This window comes from Tachysurus fulvidraco, chromosome 18, assembly GCF_022655615.1.
Source record: "Tachysurus fulvidraco isolate hzauxx_2018 chromosome 18, HZAU_PFXX_2.0, whole genome shotgun sequence".
Classification (NCBI taxonomy): Eukaryota; Metazoa; Chordata; class Actinopteri; order Siluriformes; family Bagridae; genus Tachysurus; species Tachysurus fulvidraco.
Window position 1 is genome coordinate 13,593,892 of NC_062535.1, and position 21,220 is coordinate 13,615,111.

The following is a 21,220-nucleotide window of genomic DNA, read 5'->3' on the forward strand; positions in this document are numbered from 1 at the left end:
GTCTCATGTTGTTTATTAAAATACATACAGTTTACAGTCGCATTCAAATATCACCGCTCTCCATTCAGACAACAATTTGAGGACACAAGAACACAACAGCTGGTGTGTTGTGTCCTCTGATCATGCATTTACTACCTTTGCCCCTGTGGCCCATGAATAGAAAAGTTGGAATAGAAAAGTTTTTCACTAATCTCGACCTCTGTAGCACCTTTAGCCTGATCCACATCCACAAAGGAAATTAGTGGCTATGATAATGATAATATCTATTTCCACATCATTCAAAGCTTCAGCTCCATTTCTCTCACCCTCACATCCCTCCATGGGGCAGCCCTAAGCACCTTGCTTGGAGCCCAACAGTTGAACAGGCCTTTACGTCAGCCCCCAGCCCCCAAACTAAACAACAAGTTGCTTTCTTTTCACAGAAAAGTTGCACAGCATAGTTATGGTGCAATAGGAAGCTGCTGGTCATCAAAATGGTGCTGTGTCCACACTCCAACACCCAATTTAGTCATCGATTTTTGCCTACCCAATTCCTTTGCTAACACCACCATCCTAATCATTGTACCCAATTACCCCCTGGGGTTAATAAAATATTTTGATTCTGAGGAGTCTGATTGTAGACTATTTCAAATCCCTGCACCTTGTTTCATGTAATGTTAATGTAAACCAATTACACTGTCAATTCTCACAAGTATGTTGGCAATATTGTGAAATGTACACTATAAAAATCATCCATAAAATCATGACATCAAATTTATATAAATTAACAGTAATATTTTGAAAATAATAAAAATACAACAGTAAAATACTGAAACAACTCAAATTTAAACTAAAAGTAGATTAAATTTTTATATAGAAAGAAATGAGGTCGGTAAAATCCAATTTCTGGATAATGTTGCTCTCCAGAGACATTAAAGTTAGATGATAGAGACGCTCCTGGCTCATAATAGAACACAGACTGTTTTTCACACGAGCTAGTTTTGAAAATGGCCGTTCACCGGTGGCATTTGTTACAGGTAGCATGAGGAATAAGCGGAGAGCGAAGCCTATGTTTGGAAATACAAACACTAACTTTAGTTGTTTTATTATATTGTTAAACGTTCTTGCTGTGGTGTTGGTTACCTTTTTTATGATTGTTTTAAAATGTGAAAGTTCATCCACTAAGTCATTTTACAAATTTCTGCAGTAATTATTTTGCAGTTTCACTGCAGACAATAGGAGCTTTTCTGGAGTCAGGGACAGAATGTTATTTAGAAAGCCAAAATGCTGGTTTACGATGTCATACTATTTGTGCCTTATATACAGTACTATTGATATACTACTACACCAGACAGCCATTAGATAGCACTGTGTTCACTTTTACTTTATGAATACTATGCAGAGTAATAAAAAAGATATCAACACAAATGTTAAGAGAAAATAAACATAGAAGTTGATAATATGGAAAAGTTTTTGAATCATTAAATAGAACATGATTGTCTTGTGTTTTGGCGTTTTGTTTAAATATTGATTGTGGTCTATTTTAGTAATAATAAACACGGTTGAATGTTTGTTTCTCAGATCATATAAAGGTGACCCCCTTTGGAAATTAAACGCCCCCCCATTCTGTATGTTCTGGTGACAGCCCTGGAAATGCTGCTGTCTTATATGTCTCATTTTGATACAAATAAATGACTAGCAACATTGCATTGTTGTTTATGTCCTGATGGAAGTTACTTTCCATAACTGGCACAGATCATCATTGGGCTCAAGAACAAAAGGTGTCATTTGGTGTGAGACACACTTACTTTGCTGTTATCTTGGGGTTCAGTTGAATCTTTCAGAACAAAACAATTAACAATTGAAAGAGGCTCAAGGGAAGGAACCAACAGCAGTTTTTCCAAGCGAAGGATATGCAACCAAATATTAAGTGTAATTCACTAGAATCTGTTCGTATACTTTTGCTCATATAAAATTTTTGGGGGTCTGATACAAAGGGATCCTCAGTTTTCAAGATGCTGAATTTCTGATGGGAATGTTGTGAGTTCAAATCCCAGCACTACCATACTGTCTCCACTGGGTCTTTGAGCAAGATCTTTAACCCTCAACTGCTAAGCTGTATAAAAGAGATAAATATAAGTCGCTCTGAATAAAGACTTGTTGTAGGACATAATTCACTTGTGTGATTTGCCTGATTTGTAAGCATGGGATTATGATCAGCTTTCAAGATATTTGTCTCAATATATTATAATTAATTTAAAAAAGAAGACATAAAGTTTAATAACATGCATTTATTTTGACCAAGAAAATAAAGTTCAGACAATGTGTCACACTTTAATTATTTTACTATTTATTCAATATGCATAATTAGTATATTTTTAACATGATTTAATCATAAAGTAAACAGTTTTACAATTCATAATAACAACAACAACAACAACAAAACACACCATATTACTATTGGGTAAGAGGTAAAATTAGTCAACTCAATGCTGCTGTACAATACTACACATGGATCATGTTTTTAGAAACGAGCGCTCTCTACAGGTGAAACAGGGTATTTGAGCGTATAGGGTGTCCACTTCAACCTTGTATTTGGTGTTAGTATAAAAGATGTGCTGAAACCTTTTTGGCATTACTGTACATTTACTGCCATATGTTCATTTTTCACATTTTTTTAATCTCAAACTTCTTTTACTGATTAATGGGTTTATCTAAAAAGAATAGATATTTTAACAGAGTACACAGCTCATCATGTAAAACAGAAATCATACAGTTATTTTAGCCATAGACTGCTCTAATTTATGCATCAAAATGTCTTAATATAGAGATACAATGCAAAAGACGTGTATCATTTACTATAATTACGGTACATTAGAATTGTAGTAAAGAATATATGTATATATCATTCTAACAATAATATGCAACAAAATATGATTGTCATGAGAATGTTCAATAGGAAAAAATAATAATAAAAGGACAAATCATGTCCATAAACTGTTGTAACTGTGATATACCTGAGCAGAATATAAAAATCCATTCATCAGTGGTTTTTGAAGATGCAAATCCTCAGATATTGGCAGGATTGGTGATGGTGACTTTCAGATTAATATCATCCACCTATATAAAAACCAAAATCACCTCTTAAATGTTCCTGTTTGTTATGAGGCAAATCTAAAATATTATCTTGCAATTATTTATTTTGTAAATTGTGACATTTTTGTCATTTTAAAAGAGTTGCATTTACAGCAGTATGTCCTACAAATGTGTAGCTAAATATAAAGTTCTTGTTTAATCACTGATGTTACCAAGCCTTTACTATTGATTCCACACTATTCTGGGGCTGACACGGTTTATTTAGTTTTATGTATCGAGTTTGCCTCCCTATAGTATACTAGTATAGTATAAACTCCTTTTAGTATATTTATCATAAAGCATTCTTGTAAATCATGTTAGTTCTAACATTACCATAAAACACTTGTGTCTTTGACAGTCATGTTAAAAATCTTAAAAATGACCTACTTTAGTAATGCCGAAGGTGTTCATGAAGACGTCTCCCCTAATGTTAAGTGTAGTCACTTCGTCCACCGGTATACGATGCTTGAACTTGCAGTATTCCAGGCCATTCACCATCACCTGAATAAATAAAGTGTAAGCATATTTAAAACAAATTATTAAAGTCTTTACTCTCTCATTTCTTTTCTCCATATCACACCTCATAGCATTTTGGTTTAATAACCATGATGATATCAAAAGCTGCTCCTCCAACAAATGGGCCTTCTGGGGCCTTCTCTTCATTTCCCCATGTCCCATTCTTGCAGCTGTTAAGGACCACATCTGTTGAGTCCTTGCTTCGTTTGAGCTGGAGAGCAATGTCATGAGGGTTCTTCGGACCGGTCTGCAAGTTTATTTCAAAGCTGAAAGAAATAGTTTTATCATTTAATTGAATAATTAATTTCAAAACTGTTCAATATTGCTTTTGACTCAAAATTTCATGAAATAAAGCACATTTAACATACCATTCATAATCTACTGGAACAACCCCTTGGAAGAACAAAGCCACACCATGTCTCAAGCCTCCAGGGATTGATCTCGAATATGGATTGTACTGTTGTGGTTAAGCATCATTCATGTTTTAATGATAAATCTAATCATGTGGTTATTTTATAATAAAAATGCAATCTCTTTAGCTTGTTTATTCATTCTGAAATGAAATGAAGATGTTACTGACAGGGTTGCAGACTGGATGTGGCACATCACACTGGATGTCAGATCTCTTTGTGCGTGAGATGCCAGTCTTGAGTTCCTTGCCAAACGTAGATTTGCTCCAGTTCTAGCGAGAGCAGACGTATACAAAGAATACTTATGACACCTGTTTGTTCCTCATTTATGACAAAGCAGACTGCTGTAATGTTGATATTGCCAAGGAAAAACAATCATTGTAAAAATACAAGGAGAACTGGAGTCTTGAAGTCACTCACAGATAGTTAACTTAAAATGGATGGAGCATGACAACTAAAATTATAAAGGAAGACTCACTTAGTGATCAGTCCTGGAAAAATTTCAACGGCTTTAAACAGCTTGATTGATTTCCAAAAACTTATATAATTATTCTACTCTCATCTTAGTTGTTTCTTTTACAATATATATTAATATTCAGAATGCACATCATCACAGTATATACAGAACATATACACAGTTACTGCTTTAAATTACTGTACCTTGTGCATGAGCAGTAGTGATTGTATGTGAACTGTAGTTTCTAAAGTGACTGTGTAAACTTACTGCAACAATACCAATAGTGTTCATTATGACACGTCCAGAAATTTGAAGTGTATTTATATTCTCCACTGGTATGTGAGGTACGAGCATTGAAGACGTCTGCCCATTCACATACATCTGGAGATAACAAACACTGTGGGCAATTCATTCAAATACAATTATATTATGTGCATTTTTTACTTTTAATTCTCATACCTCATAGCCTTCTGTGTTTCTTACAAAAAAGATGTCAAAGACTGATCCATTGATCGGTCTAAGGCATGCAGGTCCAAGAAAAAAACCAAATGGGCGTTTGAAATTAAAAAGGATGAAATCACCCTTGTGCCCAGTTACAAAATCCAAACTCAACCTGTGTCTAAAAGGTAAAAACATCACATCAGAGTAAATACATAAAAAGATATAATCATCATGTCTTATTAGATTACATTTCCATTACTGAAAAACAAGAATTATTTTGCATGCAATGTAATTAATAATATAAATACATACAAACTAGTTTTAGAAACCCCTTGGAGGTACAAAGCCATTCCTTTTCTTAGTCCTCCAGGGATTCCCCCGTTGTAAGGTATGATCTGAGTGTAAATGTATTGTATACATAGATTGGTGATAAAATGTTTTTATTGAAAAAAAAAATAAACTCAAGTTATCTAAACTGGACCTCTTTGTACAGAATATGAGCATCAAGCTAGTATCAAGTATCAAGCAAGTAATCATTGTGCATTATTTTATTTTAATGAACAAAGAATGAATTTGTTTTACGCCATGTGTTTAATGTGATGTGGGGATTCATATTGACATGTTGTTACTCACAGGATTGTTGACAATATTTGTAACCTCTGACTTGATAGTAGATGGAGACCATCGTGACCTGCCGATAGTGGTCATTATTTCAGTCCTGAGTTCATTAATGAGTTTGGGTATAGAGAAGTTCTGTGGGAAAAGACATTATATGCAACATAAATAAATGAAAATACATACACTACTGATTATTTATTTATTTATAAATGATGAGAGAAATCTGTGTATATCCAAACTACCTGTACATTAAAATAATATGAATTAAAAATTGTGTGCCATTTTAGAACTTTATTTTTATTTAAAACATAGATTAGACATTGGATCGAAGGGTAGATTTTATAAAATTAAATTTTGCATATAGCTTTTATAGATCAATCTATACCCATATATATATGTAACCCATATATATATATATATATATATATATATATATATATATATATATATATGAACAGAAATTATATATAATTAGATATCATAGTAACTGACCCATTGGTGTACTGTCACAGTGAGCTTCCCTTGAAAGGAAGTGAATTGGACAGAGTCGCTGGCTTCACTCACTCCCACATCACTAACAGCTCTGTATCGGACCCAGTATTGTTCTGTTGGCTTTAGTCCAGTCAATGTGAAGGTGTTCTGTGCATTTGACGTGTCTATGACTGTCCATTCCACGTTATCAGCTGCTGAATCATTTGAAGGTGTCATCCTGTACTCAACTCTGAAGTGTACAGTTTTTCCAGTTGGGGATTTTGAAAGCTTCAGGGTAACTTTCCCATCACTGATCTCCACTTCAGGTTTGGGAGGTTTGGATACAGGCTGGAACTTAGGATCTGTCAGAGAACCATTCTGATAAAGTTGGATGGAGGATCCTGGATTGCTGGGATCAGATATGGAGGCAATGACGAATTTGATTCTCTTCTCATTTTTTTTGTGCTTTAAAAAAGAGGTAAAGTGAGAAAGATTCTGCCTCATCCTTGCAGGAATGTCAGGAGAAGTGAACCAAGGCTGTGTTGCTTGGAGAATGGAAACTCTCTCACTTGTTTGCCGCAATTTGGTAAATTCTTCAGATTTGTTAAAGTCCTGTAGAGCTGCTAGGTAGGAGTCCTCATGCTTTAGAGATGTAAATGACAAACATACCACCACATCAACATCAGCATGAAGGCAGATGGATTTGAGTGACCCTGATGATTTCACAACTGTGATGTCCTTCAACCCAACTGTATAGGAGCTCAGTATATTTAATTCAGTTGTAATGTCATCTAACCATTTGTTCATGTTGCTTACATTGAAGGGTGATGCATCATGGATGCTCAGGATGCCCCTCAGTGCCTTGTCCTCTTGTGTCCCACCACGAATAGCTGGCAGCACTCTGCATAGTGCATTCTTTAACAAACTTATATAATTTCTGTGTAATGCCTGAAACTTTAGCAACCTGTTTTTTAGATCAGGGAAATCATCTGTTATTTGTCTTTTGATCAAATCATTGTATATTCTCTCCATTTCACCAAATTCCTCTAGCAAACTTTCTGTTTCACATAACAGGCTCAAATTGATTTCTCTCACCAACTTTGCAGCCTTATCATCCAAAAGATAGAGAGGATACAGCCACACTGTCAGAGGTACACCTTTACCTTGTTGCTTCAGCATAGCAGGCACTTTCTTATATACCTCCAGGGCTTCATTGTATGTGGTGGGGTTTTCTTGAAGTTCAATGTCACCATAAAATGTGATGCTAATATTCTCACCCATTTTTTTTTCATCTTCAGTTATAGTAATGGGTGCTTGCCCATCAGTGAAAAGGCAAGGAATCTTCTTGACCACTGCATGAAGGTTTCCTTCAATTTCCTTTTTGTTCTCATTTTCTTCACTTGTATAATCAAACACCATGAAAACCTGAGCTCCATACAGTACAGCTGTAACTACATGAGTGGCTGTTTTCTGGTCAAATACTTGTGGGTAAGTGATATTACCAAGCTCCTTCATAGTGAGCTGTTCAAATGTTGTTGTCTGTCTGTACTGCATAGTAACTCTGGACTGACGTGCTGAAGATCTGGTATCTTGCAGGTACTTGGCCGAGCCTCCAACCTCCACCAATCCACATAAGAAACTGGCTTTAAGTGAACCGCTTATGTCTAGGAGGTTTGCCTTATCACTGAGACTATCAGAGGCTGCCGAATTCATTTGTGTTTTAAGCTTCTGATGAACATCAATGTCATCACGCAGTGCTTTCTTATCCCATAAAGTAACACCTGAAAGAGGAAAGTGATGAGAAATGAGAGCTACTTTACAAATATTTTTGATTAATCAAATGTTTCTGATGATACATACTGTAGAAAAAAATATAGTCTGAGGAAATGACCAAAATGAAATGTAATTCTAAGTTCTAATATAATAAATGAAAATTGTAACTCCGTAAACCAAAATACATGTAAAATTATGTGGTTATAAAATAGTCAGCTTTATAGTGGGAACAGTAACTGTAACATCATCATCATCATCATCATGAGGCTCCATCACGCCACCTGTTTATCTTTTCCTATAACGTCAGACTACCAGGTGAAAATTCTTCCTTACTTTAACAATACACTCTTAGTCACAGATGGCAGATATTATCACCATGTAAATGCAATCCTGAAATACTTTTGTTTATCTGTACTTTTTCCATTTTTTTTAATCCCATACATTTATTATTTACTAATTTATCAAGTAATCATTGTTTCAGTCCCCATAAGGCAGTGACTATATGGTAATAAAATTCAAGTCATTAGGTTTGATTTTTTTTCAAACATTTCTGAATTATTATTATTGTCCACAAATCTTTAGTCTGCAAATAGGTAATTAAATGACGTTGATTTAAACTGCACCTGGAATAAAGGAGTCACTCCGGCAATCATACAAGATGCCAGGATACAGAGGTCTTCCCAGGGCAGCGATTTCCAGGCATTTGGAATCCATGACTGTTGCAAGAGAAACGAGAAAGGGAAAATATAAGTTAATGTAATAACGAAGGGGAAAATGATCAAAAAGTGTATTGTACCTAAAATTCACAAATTCTTTTCACTAATTTGGATAATAGTGGATCAGGATCGTTATCCTACGTCTGGATAGTAACCCAAGAAAGGGTGGCTTTATCACAGGCCACCGTGCACACACATTCAAACACTTATTCACACTTATATGCAATTTTTCTTAGCCAGTCCATCTACTGGCATGTTTTCGAGAGGTGTTGTACAGTATGTGGGATGTGTGGGGAGGAGACTGGAGAACCTAAAATGTCATAATACAGCACTCAGACACCCTATCTATTCACAGTGCTGATTGACTCCAGGGATAATTGACTCCAATATCTTAAGATCCTGTCAGGTCTGCTCTCCCAACCACAAGTACATCAGGGTACTGGTCAAGACCTCAGCCTAGCATACTATCATCCTGGGCCTTCCATGGATGAAGCACCATCACCAACATCTGTCCTGGACAGACTGGCATCTCACCCAGTAGTCTAACTGTTGCCTCAACCATTCACATGCCTGGGCTTTGAAGAGCTCAGAAACCCCTCAACAATGTCATATACCCACAAAATATCAGGATCTTAATGAGTTGTTTAGAAGCACCTCCAGCAGCAGTACAAACACTCCTGCTATCTGGGCCTTCACTAGCAGACTGTTTATCAGTTTCTTCTCATTTACGATCCTTCTTAGTCTCTAAGTTCTGCATATAGCCTGCACAGTTAAGTAGTCAGGTCAAAGTCTTATAGTAACACTGTGCTAGAATGTGCCCTAATAATAAATAACTATGCTATTCCATAGTTCACACATTCATACCTTTTAGGATTTTATTTACTGTAGCATGTGAAACAGGCCAGACCAGGCTAGACCAGTTTTAGTTTTAAGGGGAGGAACATTGTTCCATTTCATGTACTGTGTCAGATATATAAATGTCAGAAATTACAATAAAAGCTTATTGACTTGACTTATCATAAAGTAAAAAAAAGTTAAATCACATTAAATTGTAAGAGGAGGATTTTAAGCTGTTTAAGCTGTATGCCAACATGCTGTAAAAGTACATGTGTTGCCATATTACAACATGCTCCTCACCTTACAACGGCATGTTCTATCATTTTAATTCTCTTCTTTCACAGTAAATAATAAAAAAGTATCAAAACTACATATTTGTACTAGACATACCAGAACATTCACATCAAGTAATTTAAAAATTATATAATATTGCTTAACTTTAATAAAATATTTGCTATCATACCTATACATTTTCATCATGTAATTTTAAGTGTTTCTTACCATTAGCTACGGCTTACTGAGACAAAGAATAATCTTTAACCTGACAGTGAAAATTAAACCAAGACAACACACACAGACAGAGAGAGTGAGAAACTGAAAGAATTTTATTGTACATATCCGGATCTCTCTTTTGGTCTCGCCTCACCCTCATTCTTTTACACAACCTGCCCTCTCTCTTTCTCTTAAATGGAATAAAGTGTGTGAGACTGTATATACAGTGGGGAAAATAAGTATTTGATACACTGATGATTTTTTTAGGTTTTCCCACTTACAAAGAATGGAGAAACCTCAACTGTGAGATATAGAATCCAGAAGAAGAAGAAAAAATCCAGAAAATCACACTATATGATTTTTAAATAATTAATTTCCATTTTATTGCATGAAATAAGTATTTGATACAATAGAAAAATAGAAAACCTTTGTTTTCAATTAAAGAGGTCAGGCATTTCCTGTAGTTCTTGACCAGGTTTGCACACACTGCAGCAGGGATTTTGGCCCACTCCTCCATACAGGTCTCCAGATCTTTCAGGTTTTGGGGCTGTCTCTGTACAAGACAGAGTTTCAGTTCCCTCCATAGATTTTCTATTGGGTTCAGGTCTGGAGACTGGCTAGGCCACTCCAGGACCTTGAAACGCTTCTTTCGGGGCCACTCCTTAGTTGCCATGGCTGTGTGTTTGGGATCATTGTCATGCTGGAAGACCCAGCCACGACCCATCTTCAATGCTCTTAATGAGGGAAGGAGGTTGTTGCCCAAAGTCTCACAATACATGGCCCCATCCATCCTCCCGTCAATATAATGCAGTTGTCCTGTCCCATTCGCAGAAAAGCACCCCCAAAGCATGATGTTTCCACCCCCATGCTTCGCAGTTGGGATAGTGTTCTTGGGATTGTACTCATCCTTCTTCTTCCTCCAAACATGGCAAGTGAAGTTTATACCAAAAATTTATATTTTTGTCTCATCTGACCACATGACCTTCTCCCATGCCTAATCTGGATCATCCAGATGGTCTTTGACAAACTTCAGATGGGCCTGGACATGTGCTGGCTTGAGCAGGTGGACCTTGTGTGTGCTGCAGGATTTTAATCCATGACGGTGTGGTGTGTTACTAATGGTAACCCTTAAGACTGTGGTGGACCCAGCTCTCTTCAAGTCATTGACCAGGTCCTCTTGTGTAGTTGTAGGCTGATCCCTCAGGTTTCGAAAGTTCACTCCATGAGGTGAGATCTTGCATGGAGCCCCAGTCCGAGGGAGATCGACAGTCATCTTGAACTTCCATTTTCTAATAACTGAGCCAACAGTTGCTGCCTTCTCACCAAGCTGTTTGCCTATTGTCTTGTAGACCATCCCAGCCTTTTGCAGGTCTACAATTTCTCTTTGGTCTTGCCCATAGTGGAAAGATTGGAGTCTGACTGATTGAGTGTATGGACAGGTGTCTATTATACAGGTAATGAGTTAAACAGGTGCAGGTAATAAGTAGAGGATATGATGGCTTCTTATAGACAATCTAACAGATCTGTGAGAGCCAGAATTCTTACTGGTTGGTAGGTCATCAAATACTTATTTCATGCAATAAAATGGAAATTAATTATTTAAAAAAATCATACAAAGTGTTTTTCTGGATTTTTTTTAGATTCCGTCTCTCACAGTTGAGTTGTACCTAATTACAAATTTCTCCATTCTTTGTAAGTAGGCAGTGTGTCACTGGGTATTTTCAAACGACGGTTGAAGACCTACTTATTCACGAAACACTTTAATTGGCAATTCTTTCCCTGTTTGTTGCATTTAAAAAATACATTTAAATAAAAAATTTAAAAATTATACTACGTTTTAAACTCATGGTACAGTATCTCAAGTATGTAACTTAGTGAACCAGAGTTAATGTATCCAATGATGGAGAGACTTAAGCACTTCCGTACGTCACTCTGGATAAGGTCGTCTGCCAAATGCTGTAAATGTATCAAATACTTGCCCCACTGTATATGACTGAGATGCAGAAAATTTTATTCAACATGGGAATCCACCACTGTTTTCATAGTTTTTATGTCCCGTTCTAGGTTGGGCTGCAACATACAGGTAATAATGAACGAAAAGAAAGGGGAAGTATGATCAAATTCTGTTTGCTGCGGAAGAAAAGGAAGCAAAAGACACCTAGCCCACCACCGGAAACACATACACTATATTGCTTGCTTTGTGTACTGGTGCACAGTCATGTTGGAACACTAACATGTTCCCACATAATTGGAAGCATGAACTTGTCCAGAATGTAGGCTGAAGTGTTAAGAGTTCCTTTCACTGGAACTTATGGGCCAAGTCCAACCCCTGAAAAACAACCTCCACACTGAAAAACATACCCACACCATCCCTCCTCTACCAAACTTTACACATGGCACAGTGCAGTCAGGCAAGTACTGTTCTCCTGGCACCCACCAAACCCAGACTCATCCATCAGATTGCCAGACAGAGAAGTATGATTTGTCACTCCAGAGAACATGTCTCCACTACTCTAGAGGCCAGTGGCTGCATGCTTTACTACATTGCATGCAAAGTTTTGCTTTGCACTTAGTGATGTAAGGCTTGGATGCAGCTTCTTAGCCATTGAATCCCATTCCCTGAAGCTCTCTATGCACGCACTACATTCACAATTGATTCCACTTATGTTATAATACCACTAATAGTATTTAATATTGCACAGGTGGCAAGCTATCACAGTACCATGATGGAATTCACATAGATCCTGAAAATGGCAATTCTTTCACAAATATTTGTAGAAGAAGTCTGCATGCCTAGGTGCTTGATTTTATACACCTGTGGCCATGAAAGTGATTGGAACACATGAATTCAATGATTTGGAGGCCCAAAACGTTTGTCAATATCATGTAGAAATGCTTGTATGAAATGCACGTTTCCTCAGTACTCTGAACTCAATGAACTCAAAGGGGCTAGAAGCAAGCTGCAGAAAGCTCACCCGGACATAGTGTTTATTTAAATATGGAACATTGGTGTTATCTGGTGGGCCAAGAGTAAAAACAAAATAAAAAAAAACAAACAAACAAACAAACAAAAAATACAACGAGAATTCAGAAAAGAAAATAACAAATCTAGAAAACAAAATAACAAATCACAAAACAAAAGAAACAACGTTTAATAATCCATTACATATAAAAAAAAAGGTACATGAAGAAAACGTAAATTGAAATATGCCAAATTCGTTACACAGTTATTTTTAATAATCCATTATAAAGTATACAGTCGCAAATTATCAAACCATTACAGTTTATTTTAGGATGACCTACTCTATGGTCCCAGTAGAAATCAACCACTTTTACTGTGGAATTTTTTAATAATCTCTTAAATATTTTCTAAATAATTTGTTTTTGGATTTGTTATTTTCTTTTCTAAATTGTTGTGTTTTCTGATTTCTGAGATGGTTTTTTTTCTTTTTGTTTTGAGTTCTCAACCAGTCCACCAGATGGCACCAACGTTCCTTGTTTGAAAGGTGACTCTTGTTGAGTTCCGAGGTTATTTCTTGGAATATAAAATTTTCAGATTTTAACCATAAACATACTTTTAAACAAATGGTGGCAGATTTAGATTAAAAGAATTTATACAGATCTTATGTTTACTGTATCATAGTTCCATCCGTTATATTTCCATGAGAACACACCACAATGTAATATTCAGTAACTGAAGGTTAACTGAATTAGGTAACTGATTTAGGTGTTTCAGATTATAGCTGTAACTAATCACTGCAGCAGCAGAGTTGAACAGTCATGATGTCATTTATTCCTAAAACACAATTTCATACTTTTGGCTGATCAACATACTACAATTGATCTCTCATTTTGCCAAAACTACTGTATCACCGTTTATAGCTATTTACACAGGTAAACTTAAGTTGCCAGTGGAAACTCTCATGCATAGTAAAGACTGACATAGATGACCACCTCTTGTCAAACCACCACCACCTCCAACCACCCCGTGGCTCAAATAATCTGTGAGGATCCCCCGGATCTTGCTTCTTTACAAGCACAGGCATTTCCCTGAGAAACAGGAGGGGCACATGGGGAAAGCCAACTGGTGATCCACAGGAAAAGAACAGACCCCACACTTTCACTGTGTTTCCTCCGCACTCTCATACATATTCACAGCTGTACAGACCATTAGTCAGTCACAGACAGTTATTTTTATGTGCCAGAAAAACACACATTTGGCATTTTAAAGAATGGCATTTCACCTCCTGAAGCTGGACCACCAAAAGTAAAACTGTTCAGTAAGACTGAGTGGTGCCTCACTCTGCTCTCAAAACAGCACAAGTTCTTCATGCGACTGAATCCACAAAAGGCTGGTTACATTCCTTTGAGATTCTGCTCTAGTGTGCAATTCCTGCAGATTTTTCAGGTGCATTTTCATGCTCCGAATTTCACGTTCCACCACATCCCAAAGGTGTTCTATTGTATTCAGATCCAGTGACTGAAAGTGCTACAGTGAACTCGTTGTCATGTTCATAAAACTATTCTGAGACATGGCGCATTATCATGTTGGAAGTAAATTGTGGTCAAGAAGGGATGCACATGGCCAACAACAATAGTCAAATAGGCTGTGGCATTCAAGCATTGATAGATAGGCAATAACAGGCCTGAAGTGCGCCAAGAAAACTTTCCCCACACCATTAAACCACCTCCACCAGTCTGAACTGCTGACATGGCAGATTTGGTCCATGGACTCAAGCTATTGTTGCCAAAGTCCCTCCAAGAAATGCGCATGATGGGTGCCGCGGTACCGGTTCGGATTATTTTGGCGCTGATTTGCGGAGTTGCGCTGTTGGAGGAAACAGGACTTGAGCTCGGCTCTCAGCGGTATTTTCCGCGCAAGGTGCACCGCCAGGTGCCTCAGCCTTCACAGCGTGCGCATCACTCACGTGCCGATTCACTTTCAGGTAAACGCTTGTGGTGATTTTTCCTATAAATATATCTCATATAAATGTAAATAAGTCTGAAACACAAATAATTAAATCTCCTACAGGACTGTGTAGGTTAAAATAAAGCGAAAATGTTTTAAAGTGTGTTAAGTAAACTGTTGTCAGCCTTTTTATATGTTTTTGTTTGTTTTTTTGTTGTGCTGTGTTGGTGAGAGATATAGGTTTGGTTTTGTATTTTCAAACAGGCACAAATTCCTAAACTATCACAAATTTCTATTGCTATTAAATATTGAAACTAAATATTATACTAAACTTCAGCTCTGTTTTGTTAGAGTGCATAAACGCTACTGTAGCTTTTAAAGTTACTCCAAAATGTAAAAGATTCCTATTAAAGAATACATCATACTGTACATGTTTTACAAATCAAACATGCAAAAAAAAAATTCTCCAGATAATTTACTATAAACTTGGCATACTGCGAAATTAATGATTTTTTTTTTACAAAATTATATAGAATTTATAAAATCTAAATTAAATTTGAATGGCTTTTTTCTTACAGCCACCATCTGCCTCGTAGATCTTTCAGTGGATTTGATTTGCCCCCCAGTGACCACAATTTACAGTGCCCACTTCAGAAAAGCTCCCTCAGGATGACGAAGTATTTTGTTAATTATTTCCCTTTTTAGTTTGGAGATAGAAAGTGTGACCATTTTTTTTTCCCGATAGGTTTGTTCCATAAGCCGTTTTCAAGGTCACAGAGGTTTCCAGTGTCATGCTGATGAGAGATTAAGGAAATGAGGCATGCTTTTAGGGTGGTCTGCTTATTGAGCTTTATTTACTGTAACTCCCTCCAAGCACACACAGACATAAGCGGTTCTCCAAAAACTGATTTATTTGAAGACTGGTCTCCAAATCCACTGTAAAAACTAAACAATATAAACAACAAAATAATCACATTAACTTGACAAAAAATGAAATCAAATGCTAAGTGACATCTTACAAACATCCATCCATCTATCCATCTTCTACCACTTATCCGGGGCTGGGGTGCGGGGGCAGCAGACTAAGCAGGAATGCCCAGACTTCCCTCTTCCCAGACACTTCCTCCAGCTCTTCCGGGGGAATACCGAGGTGTTCCCAGGCCAGCCGAGAGACATAGTCCCTCAAGCGTGTCCTAGGTCTTCCCCGGGGCCTCCTCCCAGTTGGACATGCCCGGAATACCTCCCCAGGGAGGCGTCCAGGAGGCATCCGAAACAGATGCCCGAGCCACCTCAGCTGACACCTCTTGATGTGGAGGAGCAGCCTCTCTACTCTGAGCTCCTCCCGAGTGACCGAGCTCCTCACCCTATCTCTAAGGGAGAGCCCAGCCACCCTACGGAGGAAACTCATTTTGGCCGCCTGTATCCGGGATCTTGTCATTTCAGACATGACCCAAAGCTCATGACCATAGGTGAGGGTAGGAACATAGATCGATCAGTAAATAGAGAGCTTCACCTTGTGGCTCAGCTCTTTCTTCACCGCAACAAACCAGTATATCGACCGCATCACTGCAGAAGATACACCAATCCCCCTGTTGAACTCCCGCTTCATCCTTCCCTCACTCGTGAACAAGACCCCAAGATACTTAAACTCTTCCACTTGAGGCAGGAGCTCTCCGCCAACTTGAAGGGGACAAGCCACCCTTTTCCAGCTGAGAACCATGGCCACGGACTTGGAGGTGCTGATTCTCATCCCCGCCGCTTCACACTCGGCTGCAAACTGGGTCGAAACCCGCATTGTTCCTCCTGAATCCGAGGTTCGACTATCAGCCGAATTCTCCTTTCCAGTACCCTGGCATAGACTTTTCCGGGGAGGCTGAGGAGTGTGATCCCCCTGTAGTTGGAACTCACCCTCCGGTCATCCTTCTTAAACGGAGGGACCACCACCCCAGTCTGCCAGTCCAGAGGCACTGTCCCCAACCGCCACGCGATGTTGCAGAGGCGTGTCAACCAAGACAGCCCCACAACATCCAGAGACTTAAGGTACTCGGGGCGGATCTCATCCACCCCTGGTGCCTTGCCACTGAGGAGCTTCTCAACTACCTCAGTGAACTCAGCTTGGGGGGATTGACGAGTCCACAACAAAAGCCCTCAGCCTCTGCTTCCTCAGTGGAAGCATTGTCCTCGAAGTACTCCTTCCACTGTCCGAGAATGTCCCCAGTCGAAGTCAGCAGATTCTCACTCCCACTGTAAACAGTGTGTGCAGGGCACTGCTTGCCCCTCCTGAGGCGCCGGACGGGTTGCCAGAATTTCTTCGAGGCCAACCGATAGTCCTTCTCCATGGCCTCACCAAACTCCTCCCAGACCCGAGTTTTCGCCTCCGCAACCACCCGGGATGAAGCTCGCTTGGCCATCCGGTACCTATCAGCTGCCTCCGGAGTCCCCCAAGCCAACAAGGCTCGATAGGACTCCTTCTTCAGCTTGACGGCATCCCTTACTTCCAGGGTCCACCACCGGGTACGGGGATTGCCGCCACGACAGCTTACGGCCACAGCTCAGCAGCCACTTTGACAATGGAGGTGGAGAACATGGTCCACTCTGACTCAATATCTCCAACCTCCCTCGGGATCTGGTTGAAGCTCTGCCGGAGGTGGGAGTTGAAGATCTCTCTGACCGGAGACTCTGCCAAATGTTCCCAGCAGACCCTAACAGTGCGTTGACAGCTCCGCCCCTCTCTTTACCAGAGTGTCCAAGACCTATGGCCGGAGGCCAGATGAAACAACCACAAAGTCGATCATCAACCTCCGATCTAGGGTGTCCTGGTCCCACGTGTACTGATGGACACCCTTATGCTTGAATCCATGGTGTTCGTTATGGACAAACTGTGACTAGCACAGAAGTCAAAAAACAGAACACCACTCGGGTTAAGGTCGGGGGGGCCGTTCCTCCCAATCACACCCCTCCAGGTGTCACTGTCGCTGCCCACGTGAGCTTTGAAGTCCCCCAGTTAGAACGACGGAGTCCCCGGTCGGAGCACTTTCCAGCACCCCTCTCAGAGACGCCAAGAAGGTTGGGTACTTTAGACTGCCATTTGGCCCGTAAGCACAAATAACCGTGAGAGACATATCCCCGACCCGAAGGTGCAGGGAAACGACCATCTCTTTCACCAGGTTGAACTCCAACACATGGTGACTGAGTCTTGGGGCTATGGGCAAGTCCGGGGATTGGGTTGCCGAGGCCCCTGCCTTCGACTGCGACCAAATCCACAATGCACCGGCCCCTTGCGGTTCCTCCTGCAGGCGGTGGGCCCATGGGAGATCGACCCCACGTCGCTCCTTCGGGCTGAGCCTGGCCGAGCCCTGTGGGGTAAGACCCCGCCACCAGGCGCTCGCATGCGAGCCCCAACCCCGGGCCTGGCTCCAGGGTGGGGCCCTGGTTGCACCATACCGGGCGACGTCACGGACCTTGGTATTGACTTCTTCATAAGGGGCTTTTTGAAACATACACAGCTTATATTTGATGAAAATTGTTAACAAAAGGTAACCAAATAAAATATTATAGCAGCAGTTACACTCCCACCAAATCGCACAAACCTTAATGTGAGATTTCTGTAAACACAATGCTTGATAACGTTTAACACTGCAGGTGTGCTTTTCAAACCAACATTGTAATCCTTAATCTGTCTTAATTGTCATGTTATTTATCATCTCAATGTGTATAGCCCTTGAACAGAGACAGGTAAATAAAAGACCGTATCTTTTGAGGTCTTTTCTCCCTTCTTTGATATATATTGGACCAAAGCAATCAATACCGGTGTAAATAAATGGAGGAGTTATTTCCATTTCCAATCTTGTGGCAAGTCACTCATTTTTTGTTCTTCTGTAGGCCGTCTATACTTTCTGCACTTGACACATTTGAAAATGTGTGACGAGATGGCACCACATCCCAAAATCCACCATCCATTAGCTCGTAGTTCGTTCATCGTCATACCATGTCCTCGATGATGGACTCTTTCATGAAAGTGCTTAATAAGTAAAGCCGATATGTGGCTGCTCTTCGGAAGTATCATTGGATGCTTAATGTACGGGTGTAATGTGGCTCGAATTAAACGTCCTCCTACCCTTATAATACCATCTTCATCCAAAAATAGACTTAACTTGTACAGCCTTTGGTCTTGAAAACTACTTTCTTTTGCTTCAACTTCTTTATCTCATCTGAGAATGCTTCCTTTTGAACCATCTCGATGAATAATAGCTTGTACTTTCTTGGGTTCTTTGTTTCATGCCTTTGAACTCTTTGATTTTACGTTTTAGCCTAGCAACTGCCTTTACCACCCTTGACCAGTCAGAGAATTTCTGTAGACGATCCAATAATGATCTGCTCTCCTTTGCCTTGTCTAGTTCAGGATCATCATTAATTTCTCCCACCTTGCATTTTCTGTCAGGTAGTTCATTTTGCCAAAGAAAAGGTGGTCCTATGAACCAATTTAAGATCCTAATTTGCTCTGCATCACCACATGATATTGTATCATCCATGAATTTTACATAGTCCTCGAAGTACCTTTGATCTTAAATCTTCTCTCAAGACATTCCAGGTGGTCTATTGCACATGTTTTGTTATTAGGAAGTTTGGGGGGTTCTCTTTTGAATGGTAATGGCATTTCATAATGACCGTTGCACTTTTGTGAGATGTTTTCTCTTAAAATCATCAAGAACTTGAGAACCTCTTGGGATACAGGATCGTCCTTTCCAGTTCTTTCTGAGAAGTCAGATTCAAGGTCCTTTATTATCTCTGAAGGACTCATTTCTTTAACTTTAATTCGGCTTACATAATGTACCTCGGTTTTGAAGTTGACAGAAGATTCCATAAATGGTGTCACTTGCCTTACCACAATACGACGACTGGTTCCGATAGAGTCGCCATAGTCTACATACTGTAAAGATTCCCATAACCAATAATACTCCATCCAAGGTCTGTACGCTGTGCATAAGGCTGATGTTCTTGGCCAGAAACTATTTCTCTTGGCAGTAGGGCTTGTGAGCAGTTGTATCCAATTAGCAAACCTACTTCACAATCCTGTAAAGGTACTATTTCATCTTGAAGATGCTCCAGATGCGACTAAGCCTTTGCCGTTTAATTAATTGGTATGTGAGTTCTATTGGTTGGAATAAACTCCCGAGTGTAGACTGGTGGTAAAGAAATCCTTTTACTAGAATTAAAGCCTCTGACTTGTAGGTCCTTTACTCTTTCAGAGTTTACCACAGTGGTTCTCTAGGTCATGGTAGAGAGCTTGAACTTAACTTGTTCTTTGCTTGCTCCCAATGCTTTAGCTACTTCACTCAAAATCAAAGTTGTATCACTCTGAGAATCTAAGAGGGCATAAACAAGGACTTCTTGTGCAGGTTGAGTTATAGATGAAATCCATACAGGAATTACTGCAGCTGTTTGTGTGTTAACTTCATTAAGTATTACTCTGTTTGAAGTAACATTTGTGGTGGTTTCTTTACGTTGTACTGACTGCAGTCTTTCTTCATGCCTTTATTGTCCTGTACTTGACTTTTCTTGACTTAACTTCAGGTTTTCTTTGATTCTGTCCTCATGCAAACATGTCGGATGCATTTTATGGCACATATCACAAATACTCCTACTGTTGCAGTTCTTTGAGAAGTGACCAGACTTAAGACAACCAAAACACAGCTTCTTAGCTTGAACAAATTTGATTCAGTCTGGAATTGATTTTTCCATGAGTTTCCTGCATTTGTGCAAAGCATGCCCAGTCTTTAAGCAGAAAATGCATGTTATGACGGACCTCTCACTGGAATTTGTGGCCAGTGTTTTTGCTCCAAAGCTTTGGCGTTTTGGCTTTTCAGCTTCACCTAATTTAAGTGCCTGTAATGATGTGACAGGGTTACAAGCAATTTTTACCTCCCTTGTCAGAAATATAACAAACTGGCTGAAGGAGGGAAACTGATTGCTTTCCTCTTCGACTTCAATAACCTTCCGGTTCCATCTCACCACAAGCCAATCTGGTAAATTTCAAAGAATATTTCAATTTTCATTACAGTCATTCAAGATTTCCAATGCTTTGATATGAACCATGGCAGCCTCACAACTCCACGGAAAGTCAACAAACTCTTTAAGCTCAAAGCTGTCTCGAGATCCCATCTTAGGCCACTCCTGGAGCTTGTCTCTGTATGATTTTGCAATTGCAAATAAGTTTCTGTATCTCTCTTCTAAAATCTCCCATGCAGCAGCATAGGCAGATTCAGTTCCAAGTAGAAAATATCCTTCAAGTGCATTCTTCGCTTGTCCACTTACATACCTACGGAGGTAGTACATCTTTTCCTTATCTTGAATGTTCTTTTGGTTGATCAATGTTTCAAAGAAGAGTTTCCAGTCATTGTACTTCAGTGGATCCCCACTAAATACTGAAGGTTCAGGAACAGGAATTCTGTTTACATTTAAAGCA

At 39.2% G+C, this 21,220-nt stretch overlaps 1 protein-coding gene across 1 annotated transcript; it reads right to left on the reverse strand.

Annotated features, from left to right (window-relative positions):
* Window positions 1-2,312: 2,312 nt before the first annotated feature.
* LOC113654058 (cytolytic toxin-alpha-like) lies at window positions 2,313-9,942 on the reverse strand. Its single transcript, XM_027164020.2, has 12 exons — window positions 9,855-9,942; window positions 8,424-8,516; window positions 6,049-7,808; window positions 5,572-5,691; window positions 5,251-5,333; window positions 4,957-5,116; window positions 4,765-4,878; window positions 4,211-4,312; window positions 3,999-4,087; window positions 3,695-3,896; window positions 3,502-3,615; window positions 2,313-3,099 (listed from the first exon to the last, which is right to left on the reverse strand). The coding sequence occupies exons 2-12, from the start codon at window positions 8,512-8,514 to the stop codon at window positions 3,049-3,051; spliced, it is 2,886 nt and encodes a 961-aa protein (XP_027019821.2). The 5' UTR covers window positions 8,515-8,516; window positions 9,855-9,942; the 3' UTR covers window positions 2,313-3,048.
* Between the last annotated feature and the right edge of the window lie 11,278 nt (window positions 9,943-21,220).

Coding starts and splice junctions, on each gene's coding strand:
- LOC113654058 (XM_027164020.2), bottom strand. CDS start 8,514: ATGGATTCCAAATGCCTGGAAATCGCTGCCCTGGGAAGACCTCTGTAT. Junction 5,334..5,571: donor CAAATATTGTCAACAATCCT/GTGAGTAACAAC, acceptor ATTTACACTCAG/ATCATACCTTACAACGGGGG. Junction 5,117..5,250: donor GGGGTTTCTAAAACTAGTTT/GTATGTATTTAT, acceptor TTTACCTTTTAG/ACACAGGTTGAGTTTGGATT.